The sequence below is a fragment of the Microcaecilia unicolor genome, chromosome 6, assembly GCF_901765095.1.
Source record: "Microcaecilia unicolor chromosome 6, aMicUni1.1, whole genome shotgun sequence".
In the NCBI taxonomy this organism is placed as follows: Eukaryota; Metazoa; Chordata; class Amphibia; order Gymnophiona; family Siphonopidae; genus Microcaecilia; species Microcaecilia unicolor.
The window spans coordinates 208,811,738-208,826,272 of NC_044036.1; the positions used below are offsets into that span (position 1 = coordinate 208,811,738).

Consider the following 14,535-nt stretch of genomic DNA (forward strand, 5'->3'; position numbering starts at 1 on the left):
TAGGTGGTGCTGTGTTTCCACGTTAAGCAGAAGCAGGAATCACACATTAATCTGAATATTAATGCACAACCCATAATAAAACATGGTGAGAATGCCCTCTTGGTGTTAATTTTGTTCTTCCCATGCTTTAAAATTCTGCGTTATAGCACATTAAGCCCAAAATTTAATACATTTTAATAGAAGGGCCTTTAAATTCCAAAATCTAACTGGTACTAGTGACAGCAGATATTTTTAACTGCAACAGCATTAAAGAGTCCAATGCAGAGAGGCAGAAGCTCTGTCAAGGTTTATGTTCAACTGGTCACCAGCTAACGAAAACTGGGAGCTAAATCAACTTATGTTCGGATTTCCACCACGCTGAAATACAGCGAGGGTTCTCGGCCCAGTCCTCACCGCTCGTCTAGTCAGTTGGGATTTCGGGATATCCACAGTGAAAATGCATGAGAGACAGCTGCTTGCACTGCTTCTGCTGTCTGAGAATCTTTCATACATATTCATTGTGGATATCCTGAAAATCGTACTGGCTGAGTGTGACCCAAAAACTGGGTTGAGAACCACTGCTTCACAGGGCCCAGGAGTCCCATCAAGTTTCAATACATTCACTACTCAGGTCTATGCCTTAATGACATATTCTCGAGGGACCATAACCCTGTTACACGGAATAAAATGGAAGCACTACAGCCAATAAGCTCATCAGTTACACTCTCAAACGTTATCTCTGAACACCAATACACAGTCACGGAACAGTCACATGTGAAACAGATAAAAGGCCATCCGTAACAACTTGTTACTGATGTCCTTTTATCTGTTTCACATGTGGCTAGCAGGGATTTCTCTCTTTATTTGACAAATATTTTATTGTTAAGCAGCCAAAAACCCAGCCAGCATTGCACACAAATGTTATATTCTACCTGTGGTGAACAGGATAAGATTACAAAGTGGGACCACCAACCTACACACAAGATGGAAGACTGCATATTACAAAATATGACATTTATTCCTGGACACTTTAAATTTTAAAACTAACTAAACAGCATCGCATACATTCTCCCAGATGCAGAAATATCTTCCTCCTCTGGTTGTCGCTTGAGCGCTCCCAGGTTTTCTTTAAGCTGCTACAGAGGATCACTCACTTAAAATGCTCTCTGTGCCCATAAAGCCTGCTTCCAGTTGCCTACCTATCTTCAACACTTGAAAAGTGAATTTTCCTCATTAAAAACCATATAAATGCCCACTGTTAATATGCTTAGCTGTCCCTCTTTCTCAGTCTTAGCTGGAATTTGGTCCATTGATATGACAGAATTAAACAGATACTATACATAGAAGCTGCTTCTTCCAGTCATTTGCTTAATGTTATTTTCTTACTAATAAAGTCACTGGATTGGACTTTACCAAAATGTGTGTGTGTTGGTGGGAAGGTTAAAGAATAATGCCCAATGCAGCCAGATGTTCTTCAAATAGATCCTACAACATTTCTGTTAAATATTCTCTAAAAAAAAAAAAAACATTTATAGATATGCTTTCAGCACTCCTCCCCACAAAAAAAAAAAAGAAAACGAGGCAGAGTATATTTGACTTTTTATTTTAAAATGTCCTTGAGGGCAAAATAGCTACCCCAATCCAAATTGGAAATGTTATGATTTGTCTTTATTTCAATACGTTCATCCAGCAGAATTGCACAGCTGTAAATAAGCAGGTCACCTAAATTTTCTGTCTAAGACTAATTTATACGTGCAGGAGAGAATATTCATGTTTTATGTCAGGCTTTTTCAAAACTGAGTCGGGACCCCAAATGGAGCCTCAAAACCCACATCTGGGGTTGCAACCAGGGTGGGTTCTCCATGGGTGAATCATCCTGCACTTCTGGTGGGGGGGGGAGGGGTGGTCCCACACAATTTTAATTTGGCTGCAATCATGGGATCACAGCCACAGAGAGAGAGAGAGAGAGAGAGAGAAGCATTTCTTTATGACATATTAATAAACGCCGTGCCTTTGACTTCTGATGGAAAACTTGTTTCAAGACTTCATCTGTTTTTTTGTTGCATTTTAGATTATTTATTGTTATCCACCCTGGATAAAGGCAGCTATAAATAAAAAACAAACATAAATGTCTAAACCAAATATATGAGAATGTTTCTCTAATGCAGAGCTCAACAAATCTGAGGCCATAGGTCGCCATGGCATCTAGAAATTGCACCTTGATTCCCAGGATTTCTTGCCCCCCTAAAGTTTTTTCTTTTCCTTGTTGTGCAGCCACAGAGAAGAACATGTTTCCTACTTCCTCGCTGCAATATGGCTGTCTGAAAGCTCAAGGCACACATTGCATGAAGTTTAGGAAGACTCACAATTTCAAGTCTTGTAGCACTTGAAAGACCAGTGAGAGAGCGAGAGACTGAGTAAAGGATGGTGGTGGGGGCTATTTCCCTGTAGACAAAGTTGGATTGGGTATGGGGCGGAGCAGAAATGAAAGGCATTTCAGCCACCAGCTCCTAAGTTTTGGGGCTGGTGCTAGACTGACTGAAAAATTTGTTAAGGTCTCCTCTAAGGGAGCTTCCATCCATTTTTATTTGTTGTTCTAACGGTACTACTATTGTTCTCCCTAAGTTATGTACATCAACTGCTTCCATCTTTTACATATATAATTAAGTTTTCTCAACTCAGATTTGAGATTACTGTGAAATCGCTCATGAGAGACTTCCTGAGTCAGTACGTCAAGTTCCATCTCTGACAGTCTTCAAATCTAGGCTAAAAGCCCACCTTTTTGAGGCTGCTTTCAACTCCTAGCCCCTTGTTCAGTACCCATGTCTGTTTTACCATTCCCACCTTAAGTATTTCTTTTATTTGTCTGGCCTGACTAGATTGTAAGCTCTGTTCAGCAGGGACTGTCTCTTCATGTTCAAGTGTACAGCGCTGCATACATCTAGTAGCGCTATAGAAATGATTAGTAGTAATAACCTTTCCATGAAACTGCCCAAAGAGAATCTAATTTCTTGCCATGATTAGACATGTCTTACATTAGGGCAGGAGTGACAAAACTGTACACTTTTCACTTTTAGAGCTTCAGACCAGTCAGGTTTTCAATATATTGTAAATCAATATTCATGAGGACATTTGCCTAAAGTGAAAGGAGTGCATGCAAACCTTTGAAAACTATTTACTGAGCTGCTACACAGTTTAGCATGTAAATTAGCTCACTTCCAACCTAACTTATGTGCCTAGCTTTGAAGCAGAAAATGAGTTTAAATCTTGCCAACCCAAAATCGAAACACCTAGCTTTCGAGTACTTAAAAATTAATGTTTTAAGGGACTCTCAACTTTAGGGCAGCAAAATTTATCTTCCAAGTAAAACTAGGCAGTTAAGTTTATAGAGTCATCCCTTGGAAATTTTCAAAAAGAGGCTAACCCAGATAACTAACCCCCAAAGATAGATGGCTAACCTCTGAGTATCCATCACAAAAGGATCGGCTACAATGAGCAGAATAAACAGATATTTTTGCTGTGCATCAGAGACCAATGAGCTCAGCAGTTTCACAACACTCTAGCACTATTCCCACCAAACACGGAGAAAGTTCAGAAGCCTAAATTATTAAGAAAATCATATTCCAATATCCTATATTAAGCATATTTCAGTTCTTGAAATCAAAATGAAGTGAAGAACCAAGAGAGCCAGAACACATATAAGACTTGAGTTTCCAGGTAAGGAAAAAAAAAATAACCCAACGAGAATTAAAAGGCTACACTAGCAGGGACAAGCTGCTCAATACAGGAGAACTCACACCCAAGGATCATGACAATCATATGAGGCATTTTAGTAGCAGCCAGTGTGTTTTACTAACAACGTTTCATCTGACTCCAGACCACATCTGCAGTTTAAGAACAGGACAAAAAGGCAACCGGCAGCCCCATCTCATCCGGCCTCTGACAGGGAAAATATAACTTCAAGTCATCCATCCCAGTCTCTTATAAGGGAACATAGACGTTTTGTGAAACATCTAACACCATACACAAAAAAAAAATGTTCAGGAAATCTGTATTCAGTTGAAAATACAAAATATAAAAATAGAAACAAATAGCAAAATAGAAACAAACTCTAAACAGTCTTGTCCTCTTGCCAAACTGTGTAAGATATCATTTCTCCAAACATCAAATATACCGCCATTGAAATAAAAAGCAAAATGGTGGGGGTGAGGATCTCGGCATGGGCAAAAGCTCAACAGAACAGTATAAAAGCAGCACTGGCATTTGGCCAGTCATCCTTACCTGTCTTTTCCTTGATTTCACACAACACATTGAACAGGGCTGGTTTCATTCTGTGACAGTTCAGAGCATGTTTCCTGTAAGGAAATCACAAGCACACACAAATACAGCATTAGAGACCTGACCACTCTGTACAGAACTTCCAATCACCAAAATCAGATGTACACTCAAAAAGCAGGAAATCCAACATACTTTCCAAAAGGTACAATCAAAGCATAACTCTTAGTCTTGGTCCATCAAACAATCCATCAGGAAAAGATATTTCATTTTGATAAAGCCTATAAATGTACAAGTATACCCTATAATACACTCAAGACATATATGTAGGCACTCAAGTGCACACCTATAAAACAAAGCAAGTGATAGGCCATGAAAGCTGATCCAAGCTGATCTGTGACCCACTATCATTGATTATATTCAATATACTGTTGGTGGGTCAAAGACAATTTTTTTCTCTGTTTAACAAAAATAATGTCATTCCAAAGCATTCTGCCACCTTGCTAACCATGGGAACACCATTTTAATGAACACTGTAATAGGTAACTGTGAAATAATATTTGCCATTGAATTTCAATAGATGATATTTTAAAAAGATGGATCACATTTTGAATATAGAGGCCCATGACCCATATCACCCATGGCCCGCTGACCTACCACTTGCTCTGATGCAAGATATAGTACACAAGAACCTAAGAACTGGGTCAGACCAAAGAACCATCAAGTCCAGTATCCTGTCTCCAAAAGTGACCAAAATGTAGCTAGATTCTATGTTATTCACCCCCAGGAATAAGCAACTATTTCTGCAAGAGTAAGAGTGTATGGGCTATTCTTCCAGGAACTTTAACTGCTTCTACCACATCCTCCCATAACAACTTCCAGAGTTTAATTATACATCAAGTGAAAAAAATAATTTCTCCGATTTGTTTTAAATATAAGCTTAGGCGAAAGCTTGGCTCTACTCCCAAGCCTTTAATGGCAGAAGCAGCTAGCTAATCACATACACAAGGACTAACACCAGCTGCACATGAAAAGTTTAAAGTTTCAAGATTCGTATTTATTCAATACGCCTAAGAAGTATCTAGGCAATTTACATAAAATCAATTCAAATATAAAATAGAATTTAAAACAAAGAAAGAAAAGCTTCACTCAAAAAGAAATAAAAATAGTATAACCCACTGTCGTATGTCCCACAATTACAATCCCCAAACTAGCAAACAACCAAAATGGAATTACAGTTTAAGAGTCAAAGGCCTTTAAGAAGAACATTTTTAAAGCATTCTTAAATTTAAGATAGGATTCTAATCTTAATATCCTATGGAAGGGCATTCCAAAGAGGAGGTGCAGCGATGCTGAATATTGAATGAAGAATAGTGTCAAAACTAATAACCCTGAAACAAGGGACCACTAGCAAATTTAGCTGGGAAAATCTCAACGTATGTGGTGATAAAGGATCAAACAACAAAATAAAAAAAAACATGCACAATAAGAGAGCGGGGCAGGGTTTTTCCAGAATGCAATATTTTGTGAAACAGCATCAGTACTTTAAATGGGATCCTATATGATATAGAGGCACATTTTCAAAGCACTTAGACTTACAAAGTTATGTAGAGGCTCATTTTCAAAGTAGACTTAGAAAGTTCCAAAGGTTAGGAATAAAATGGGCCCTGCTGCAGATAACTCAAGCTAAGCTTCAGTAAAAGATCCCCTAAGTGCTTTGAAAATAAGTTCCATAGGTTACAATGAGGCAAAAGTCTAAGTGCTTTGAAAATGAGCCCAATAGGCAACTAACATTCCACCTTTAGCAAAGGGGTGACACGATTAAACTTCTGAACACAATTTAATAGCAATATTTTAACTACTTTATGAACACTTGAGATCAATCACTCACAGACCTTAGGAATGGAGCATTACAGTAATCAAAGTTACTTAAGACCAAGGCACGAATCAAAATGTGTAGAGCATCCTTATTCAGGAGTTTAAAATAAGGATGATTCGTCTAGTGAGTAAAGTATCATTTACTAAGAATGGATGAAATATATAGATGATAATTTAGATTAAGATCTAAAATAACTCCCAGTAATTTTACTGAAGTAGAGAAGGGAATCTGTGAGTTAGTAATGTATTCCTAGAGAGATAAGTGGTACCCTTTCTAGAGAAAAGTAAAGCCTGCGTTTTTTCAGGGTTTAATTTTATTTAGTTCTAACTAAGAAAGCATCCAGAGAAGTTTTTCATTGAGTTATACTTGAGACCAAGATGGATTGAATAGAGTATCTGAATATCATCTGCATATATGAATGGTGTCAACGGGAAACATGAAAACATTAAAGAAAGAAGAGATGGGCCAACAGAGATCCCTAAGGGACACCACTAGAAGAGGCAGAACAATGCATTTTTGTTTGGGGGGCATGTGAGAGGCACGCTTTCTTTTTGAGCTTATTTGTGATATATTACCTTTGGAAGTTCCTGATGAAGTGGACACAAAACCCTGCACAGTTGGACTTGCAGAGGTCATAGAGGATTATTAAGCTCTTCTTTTATAATATGGGAGAATGAATGAAGACTGTTAGTATCCCTTGCTGTGAACGCTGAGAGTTCTTAAGTTTAAGAGGTGGGCCCACCAGCAGCCAGAAACTGGAGTATACAGACTTAAAGTAACGGCGAGTGGACTACCATCACACCAGCTAAGTGCCCATATTATCTGAAATTGAAAAAATTGTTCGAAGAAATATTGATAGGAGCATACATCTCCATTAATTACGATGTGAAGTGCTCCTGCGAGTTGTCACGGAGGCTGTGAGTGAGTTGATAAAATATATATGTGTGTTTAGGTAAATTTATTTTCATTGTATGTTGAGCACTTGAGGGTTTTGCTCACAATATAAAACACTGAAAAATAGTGAAGTGGTTCAATGATTGAGAGACTTGTCCACCCTTAGAGACATAAAACGCTTTGCGTAGCCTCACTTGGGTGAGTTTATACTCTGAGACCACTTCCTTCACACAAAAAATATTTAGGTTATATTAAATATATATGCCATTATTGGTTTGAGTGGTGTATATATAACATACATGTTTTATTTTGTTACTTTCTCGTTCAGTCCCTCTGTGACTGCATTTTTTAGACCGGGGTTTGTTTTATATATACTACCTCCAACTCCGGGAACATATTCCCTTTTCTACCATCTCATAGGTCACTCCCCCTCCCTGGTGGTCTCCAGCATTTCTCTCCTTCCCCAACACTGCCCCCCCCCCCCCCCCCCCCGCTGGTCTCCTGCATTTCTCTCCTTCCCCCAATGTTCCCCCCCCCCCCATGGAGGTAAGGAAGGAAACAATTGTGAGGGGGCTCTAGATGATCAATTTGATAAGATAGGAATAAAACTTGAGATCCCAATAAAACATATTGGGACCTGTTTATCCACTCCTACTCTAGCTGAGATCATTTTCATTCACCTTTTCAGACTCCATGTACAATTTTTTCTTAATTTAGGAAATAAAGGTGGCTATTTTATTTGTCTATATGTTTGCCATCTGTGCTGTCTTAAGATGCTTCAATGCGTATTGTAAGTAGCATAAGGTGTCATAATCTGTACTATCTGAATATTTTTACTGCAGTAATTATCTATTGCTTACGTTTGGCTTATTCTGGCTGTACACCGCCTTGGACGAATTTCTCCAAAAAGGCAGTAAATAAATCCTAATAAAGAAGGGACAAAACAAAAAACAAAAACTTAAATTGTATGTCCCCTAGGGCCTCTTATCAAGCTGCACTAGCAGTTTCTGCAGAGTAATGTCAACAGAGCCTATTCAAAGTGAATAGGCTTTGTTGGCATTACCGCACTGGGAGCCGCTAGCGCAACTTGATAAAAGAGGCCCCTAGTTTTTGTACGTTTTGAAAGTGTAAGCAATCAACCTGTTCCACTCCTATCAGGATTTCATAAACCTCTATCAGCTTTCTCTCAGTGTCTCTTCTCCAAGCTGAGGAGTCTTAACCTCTTTAGCCTCTCCTCATAGTCAAATCTTTCCATCCCCTTTATCCTTTTGGTCACTTTTCTCTGTGCTTTTTCTAATTCTGCTATATCTTTTTCTGTTTGTTTGTGTGGTTTTGGAGGTTTTTTGTTTTGTTTTAGATGCAGCAACCAGAATTACACACAATACTCAAGTAGTTACACCATACGTAGATACAGAAGCATTGTGATATTCTTTGTTTTAGTCTCTACTCCTTTTCTAGTAATTTCTAAATATTGTATGCTTTGTTGGCCACTGCCACACATTGAGCAGAGAATTTCAACATACTATCCACTATCTACAATGACACAGAGATCTTTTTCATGAGTGGCACCCTCCATATGTGGAACCTAGCACAGTAACTATAATTTGGGTTATTCTTTGCTATGTGCATTACTTTGCCCTTGTCCACATTAAATTTTTATCATCCATATAGATGTCCAGTCTCCTGGTCTTGGAAGGTCCTCCTGCAATCTCCTCATAATCCACTTGTGATTTAACACCTCTGAATAATTTGATTTCATCTGCAAATCTGATCAACTCAATTTCCAGATCATTTATAAATATGTTAAAAGGCACTGACCCAGTACAGATCCCTGTAGTACTCCACACCTTTCTCCACTGAGAAAACTGACCATTTAATCCTACTCTGTTTGCTATCTTTTAACCAGTTCTCAATCAACAATAGCACATTGGGGGAGATTCTATATGTGGCGCCTGGAAAATCTGCGCAGAAATCATTTTTGCCTAAGCCTATTCTACAAGATTTAGGCACAGTATATAGAATATGTTTAGTCAACATCCCTGCACCTAAAATTATATTAGCATTCATTTACACCAACAAAAACATGGCGTAAATCCCTGCATGTAGACTTACGTGAACTGGGCCATACTCTAACACAACGCATGTAAATTTGGCAACGCCCATTTCCCCGCCCATAATCACACCTTTTTTGATGTGCGCATTACAATTTAGGCACAGTGAGTTACAGCATATGCTTAGCAAGTTATGCATGTAAATTCTAATTATTGCCAATTAGTGCTCATTATTGCTTAAGTGCTGTTAATGCTGAAAGTTATGTGGATTGTTATGGAATATGCTTAGATTTAGGCGAACACTAGGTGCGATATATAGAATTCAGCAGATTACCTGTACATCCCACAACTTTTTAAGTTCCATAGGAGATTCTCATAAGGGACTCTGTCAAACGCTTTCTGAAAATCCAGATACAGTACCTCATTTCACTCACTTTCATCAACATGTTTATTCACACCTTCCAAAACGAGTAGCCGATTAGTGAGCTTTGTTCAATTAAACCACAATACCTCTAGAGTTTCTAGTTCAAGTTTCAGTGTTAGCCCTAAATTACTTCTGGATAGCAGCATTTGTGACCTGGTGCCCTTATTACCAGCTGACACTTGCAGCTCCTGCAACAGGCTCACATGTTCTACAGGCCCAGAGTTCATGGGAGATGCAGAGCCCACTGCACAGATAGGCAACTGCCACCTAGTCCTTCACAGTCAGGCCATACTAGCAAGTTACAAGCAGCACTCCCACATCTAAGAAGAAGAAAAAAAAAAGTACTGCTACAGGTACTGTCTTGAAAAGAAAAAAAGGATTTCTCTCTTCTCCATTATGTTACTGCTTCCCACAGGGCCTACTACTCAGAGGTGTTAATAATTCAATTGATTAATTAGGCCATTTCAGACACATATTCACACAATCTTGGCAGAAACAGGATAATGGACCAGCACTGTTTTGCAATCTCTCGCCCTTGTCTCTTGTAAAAGTAAGCTTTGCAAGAGGACTGCTCCTGATGCCCAAAGCCACATATGAAAAAGGGGAGCTGATCTCTTGGGCTCAGGCATATTTTCTGAAGTCCACCTGAAAGGGCCCAATTTCAAAAGAGTTTATACCTGTTCTGTGGCTATCCAATACAGGGTTTTTTTTTTTCATCATGTCCTAAATTAGAAATTCTTCTGAACAAAGTCTGTTACAAATTACATTTTGTATCTACAGTACAGGAGAATTAAGGTCAAAAGTCTTCATTACCTGTAGCTCAGTCCTTTCATTGTACCTTCAACAATCTATGGTTTCCCCCTACCCAACCTCCACAGCATCACAAAAAGTCGCTATGCAAAACTATTTACAAGCATCATCTCCCAGACAGCATACAGATATGTTACATTACACAATATACAGCACGGTGCAATGCATAAAATACAGTACAGTAGATTGTACTGTGTGCTGAAGCAGGTTATACAGTGAACAATTCAGCACTGTCAACAGTTTTTGGTCATTTGGGGGGAATATTATCAAAGTGGACTGTAGTTAAGATGGGTTATTTTACTGTTAACCTGGGTTATTACTAACTAGGTCTCATCAGATAAAAGGAGACCTGTGCTAAAATAACCTGTTTTAAGGGTAGTCCACCACAGGTTCCCACCCGTTCAGTGTTTATTAAAAAATGTGATTAAACAGGAGAAAATCCTGTATTAAATGGATTTTTTGAGGCAAGTTTCAGGGTCTATTAAGTACAAAAGTACTGCTCATGCTCATCCTCGCCTCCTCTTCCAGCCAGCCAGGTTGGTAAACATCTCAATGACAGGGATTCTCTGGACCAGTCATGAACTCAACAGGATCAAAACAGTTTTCTATCAAGTATTACAAAAATTAAGTGGGGGGGGGGGGGGGGGGGGAAACAGCAGCTAAAAAATCTTTGGTTGCTTTAAAATTTCGGCCCTTTGTTTTAAGTTTAAACTGAAGTGCAGTGTAGGTAACTGTACACCTGAGTTTCCAGACAGCGCATTCCCTCCACATACATTTCTATTTTGTGTAGTGTATTGAATTGTAAACTGCTGTAATGCAATGTGATGGGAAGTAAAAGTACAAGAATAAACATACACATAAGGATACTAGCCCTATCATTCTCCATACTGCCCAGATCCTCATGTACAGAGAGCCAAGAGTGCTTGGAATTTGGGCCACTTCCTTATCCGTCTTCATCAAAGTACAAACAACAACAAAGAAAAAAAGAAAATGTATAGAGATGGACATCAAAAACACACTACTGTTACAGACAGGGCTTGAGTTTATTGCTTTCAACAAGTGATCAGAAGCCAAAGACTAACAGAGCAAGATGGGTGCACAGGAAAGTTAAAAGGAATCACCAACAAAACTTTCACCTTGGTGTTCAAGAAAAGCAGCATAAGACAAAAACCAAATGTGCAGAATTTCTTACATTTTACTGCAAATTCTATGTTGTATTTAATACGGATTAGAAAAGTATCCTAGTGATTACAAAAGCATGCTGTGAACCTGAGATCAGGGTTCAAATCCCACTGACACTCCTTACAGAGGGTTAAGTGATTTGCCCAAGGCCACCTGAGGCATAAACTAAAAAGGTGATCCCCGACAGGGAAATTCCTACTGTACTGAATATACTAGCCTTGAACTATCAATTGAAAGGCCTGAGCTAAATATTAATATAATGCACTGTGTATCTATTTTAAAAATCAGTACTTATCAATCTTTTTGTGGTTGTGACCCCATGAGTACCCCCCCCCCCCGGAGGTACAGAATAATGATGCACCTTTGGAGAACTCACCCAGGTCGTGACCCCAAATGTGTGGTTGTCAGTTTTGTAATATTATAACTTTTCTTGGTATAGTAATCTCTTGGACAAATAATCTAAATGATCATAAGGCACAAGTACAATATGAGGGAAGTTACAGAATAATAACTGCAATTAAATAAAGTTATATTGTTGGAACTTCTTAAGCTCTAAAAAAAACATCCACACACAAAAAAATCTTCTCTTAACTCTTAAAAATTTCTGTGACGGGATACTACATTTTCCAGCCTCTACCACCCAATTTCTCAGTTTAAAACTACTTCAGCGGACCTAACAACTCCTTGAATCTACCATACAGGACTGGGTCAGAAAACAAATCAAGCTCAACTACTGATCAAGGTATGGCTTCTTCTCTGCCTTCACATATACATCAGTCACACAAAGCACCTATAGAAATTAAGCGCTCACCTGGCCTGTGCCTCATCCAGGCTCTGGTCTGTGATGGTCATGATTTGCTGTAGGATGTCTCCAATATCTTGTTTCCTGCCCCCCTCCCCCTCGGCCCCTCCTGTGCCATCCTGCATGTGCTGGGACAGGCCGGGGTGTCCTGCCATCCCTACCCCAGGATGGCTATGCATCAGCCTGGGTTGATCATCCATCTCAAAGAGCCCCGTAAGCCTCAGCTTCCTTGAAGCTCTTGGTTGTTGTTTTTTTTTTTTTTTATCCTAGTACGCACAAGGGCTGATTTTTAAATCCGCTGCTGCTACAGCAAGAAGCCAGAAGAATCCTCAGGAATCTGCAAGTGAAAGAAAGAGCAACAAGAAGAAGCAGAAACAGCTCTACTCCTGCTGCTGCTGCTGGAATCGGAGCAGGGCTACGTCCAGAGAAAGAGAGGGAGGACTGCTTTTTGTTGTTTTTCTTCCCCAGTGCACAGATCCTTTCCGCAACGGATCAGCTTTTACAAAAAATAATAAAATAACTGAAGTAAAGGCGCTGTCTGCGCTTCCAGCCCGTGCGAAGACAGGACAAGCTGCCGTGCAGAACGATGCAATGCAAACTTTCTTAGGGGCTGCGAAGCACTAGGTGGCGAGAGCTACCACCGGACGGACCCCGACACACGCTACAGCCTTCACCGCCGCCGCCACCGCTTTTGTTCTAAGCAGCTCCAGGGCCGGACTGACACAAGCGCAGCCAGCCCCGCAATGGAGTCCCGGGACACGCCCATGCGACGCCCTGATTGGCCACCGGGGAGCGCCAACCCCGCCCACTCCCGGGGCTTTCTGCGCCCCTGGCAGTCAGTCTGCGGGCTCACTGGCGGGAGGGTCTGGCTGAATAGTGAATATAAGCGTAACCGCACGTATACGTCTATACTTAATAATCTGTATCTCCGTAGGACAGAAGAACAGCTGGATGAAGGGAGAAACAGAGGTCCAAGAGCGTAATATTTCCTATGTGAGCCACTTTCAGCCCATTTGGACGTGTAAAGTCTGAGCCATGTGGCTCATATTTCGTCTTAGGCACTGTTTGGGCAGAGAGGCCACCTTAAGCCAAATCGGAAAGGCTGTTTCCGTGTTTTCCTCGGTACTTCTGAAGCGCAACAGTTACTGGCTAATTAACTGCAGAGAGGCAAAAGGCATGACTACACCAATGGATAAAACGTCAAAGCTATCTTACTTTACACAACCTATGGTTCTTCTGCCTAACCTCCACGGCATCAAAAAGTCACTATTCAAAAACTATTTACAAGCATTATCTCCCAGAGAGCAGACAGACATGTTTAATGCAACTGACCTACCTCAATACAAAGCACGGTACAAAGCAGGAATGTATGGTCTGGTGAAGAGAGTGGGAGAAATCAGTAATCTCTAACAAACTAGGGGTTCTCAACCAAGTCTCGGGACACACCTAGGCCTAGCCAGTACTACTACTACTATTTAGCATTTCTATAGCGCTACAAGGCGTACGCAGCACTGCACAAACATAGAAGAAAGACAGTCCCTGCTCAAAGAGCTTACAATCTAATAGACAAAAAAATAAATAAATAAAGTAATCAAATCAATTAATGTGAACGGGAAGGAAGAGAGGAGGGTAGGTGGAGGCGAGTGGTTACAAGTGGTTACGAGTCAAAAGCAATGTTAAAGAGGTGGGCTTTCAGTCTAGATTTAAAGGTGGCCAAGGATGGGGCAAGACGTAGGGGCTCAGAAAGTTTATTCCAGGCGTAGGGTGCAGCGAGACAGAAGGCGCGAAGTCTGGAGTTGTCAGTAGTGGAGAAGGGAACAGATAAGAAGGATTTATCCATGGAGTGGAGTGCACGGGAAGGGGTGTAGGGAAGGACGAGTGTGGAGAGATACTGGGGAGCAGCAGAGTGAGTACATTTATAGGTTAGTAGAAGAAGTTTGAACAGGTTGCGAAAACGGATAGGGAGCCAGTGAAGGGTCTTGAGGAGAGGGGTAGTATGAGTAAAGCGACCCTGGCGGAAGACGAGACGGGCAGCAGAGTTTTGAACCGACTGGAGAGGGGAGAGGTGACTAAGTGGGAGGCCAGCAAGAAGCAGATTGCAGTAGTCTAAACGAGAGGTGACAAGGGTGTGGATGAGGGTTTTGGTAGAGTGCTCGGAAAGAAAGGGGCGGATTTTACGGATGCTGTAAAGAAAGAAACGACAGGTCTTGGCAATCTGCTGGATATGAGCAGAGAAGGA

The 14,535-nt window shown here is 40.4% G+C and overlaps 1 protein-coding gene across 4 annotated transcripts in view; it reads right to left on the minus strand.

Moving 5' to 3' along the window:
• The window catches only part of PBX1 (PBX homeobox 1), a 779,157-nt gene extending 766,170 nt beyond the window's left edge, over nt 1-12,987 (minus strand). For all 4 annotated transcript variants that reach the window (XM_030205927.1, XM_030205925.1, XM_030205929.1 and 1 more), the window contains exons 1-2: nt 12,306-12,987; nt 4,261-4,334 (exon numbers count right to left, since the gene is read on the minus strand). In XM_030205927.1, coding sequence (XP_030061787.1) covers nt 4,261-4,334; nt 12,306-12,496 — 265 coding nt within the window. In that variant the 5' untranslated portion in view covers nt 12,497-12,987. The remainder of the gene's footprint in view (nt 1-4,260; nt 4,335-12,305) is intronic.
• Nucleotides 12,988-14,535: the final 1,548 nt, after the last annotated feature.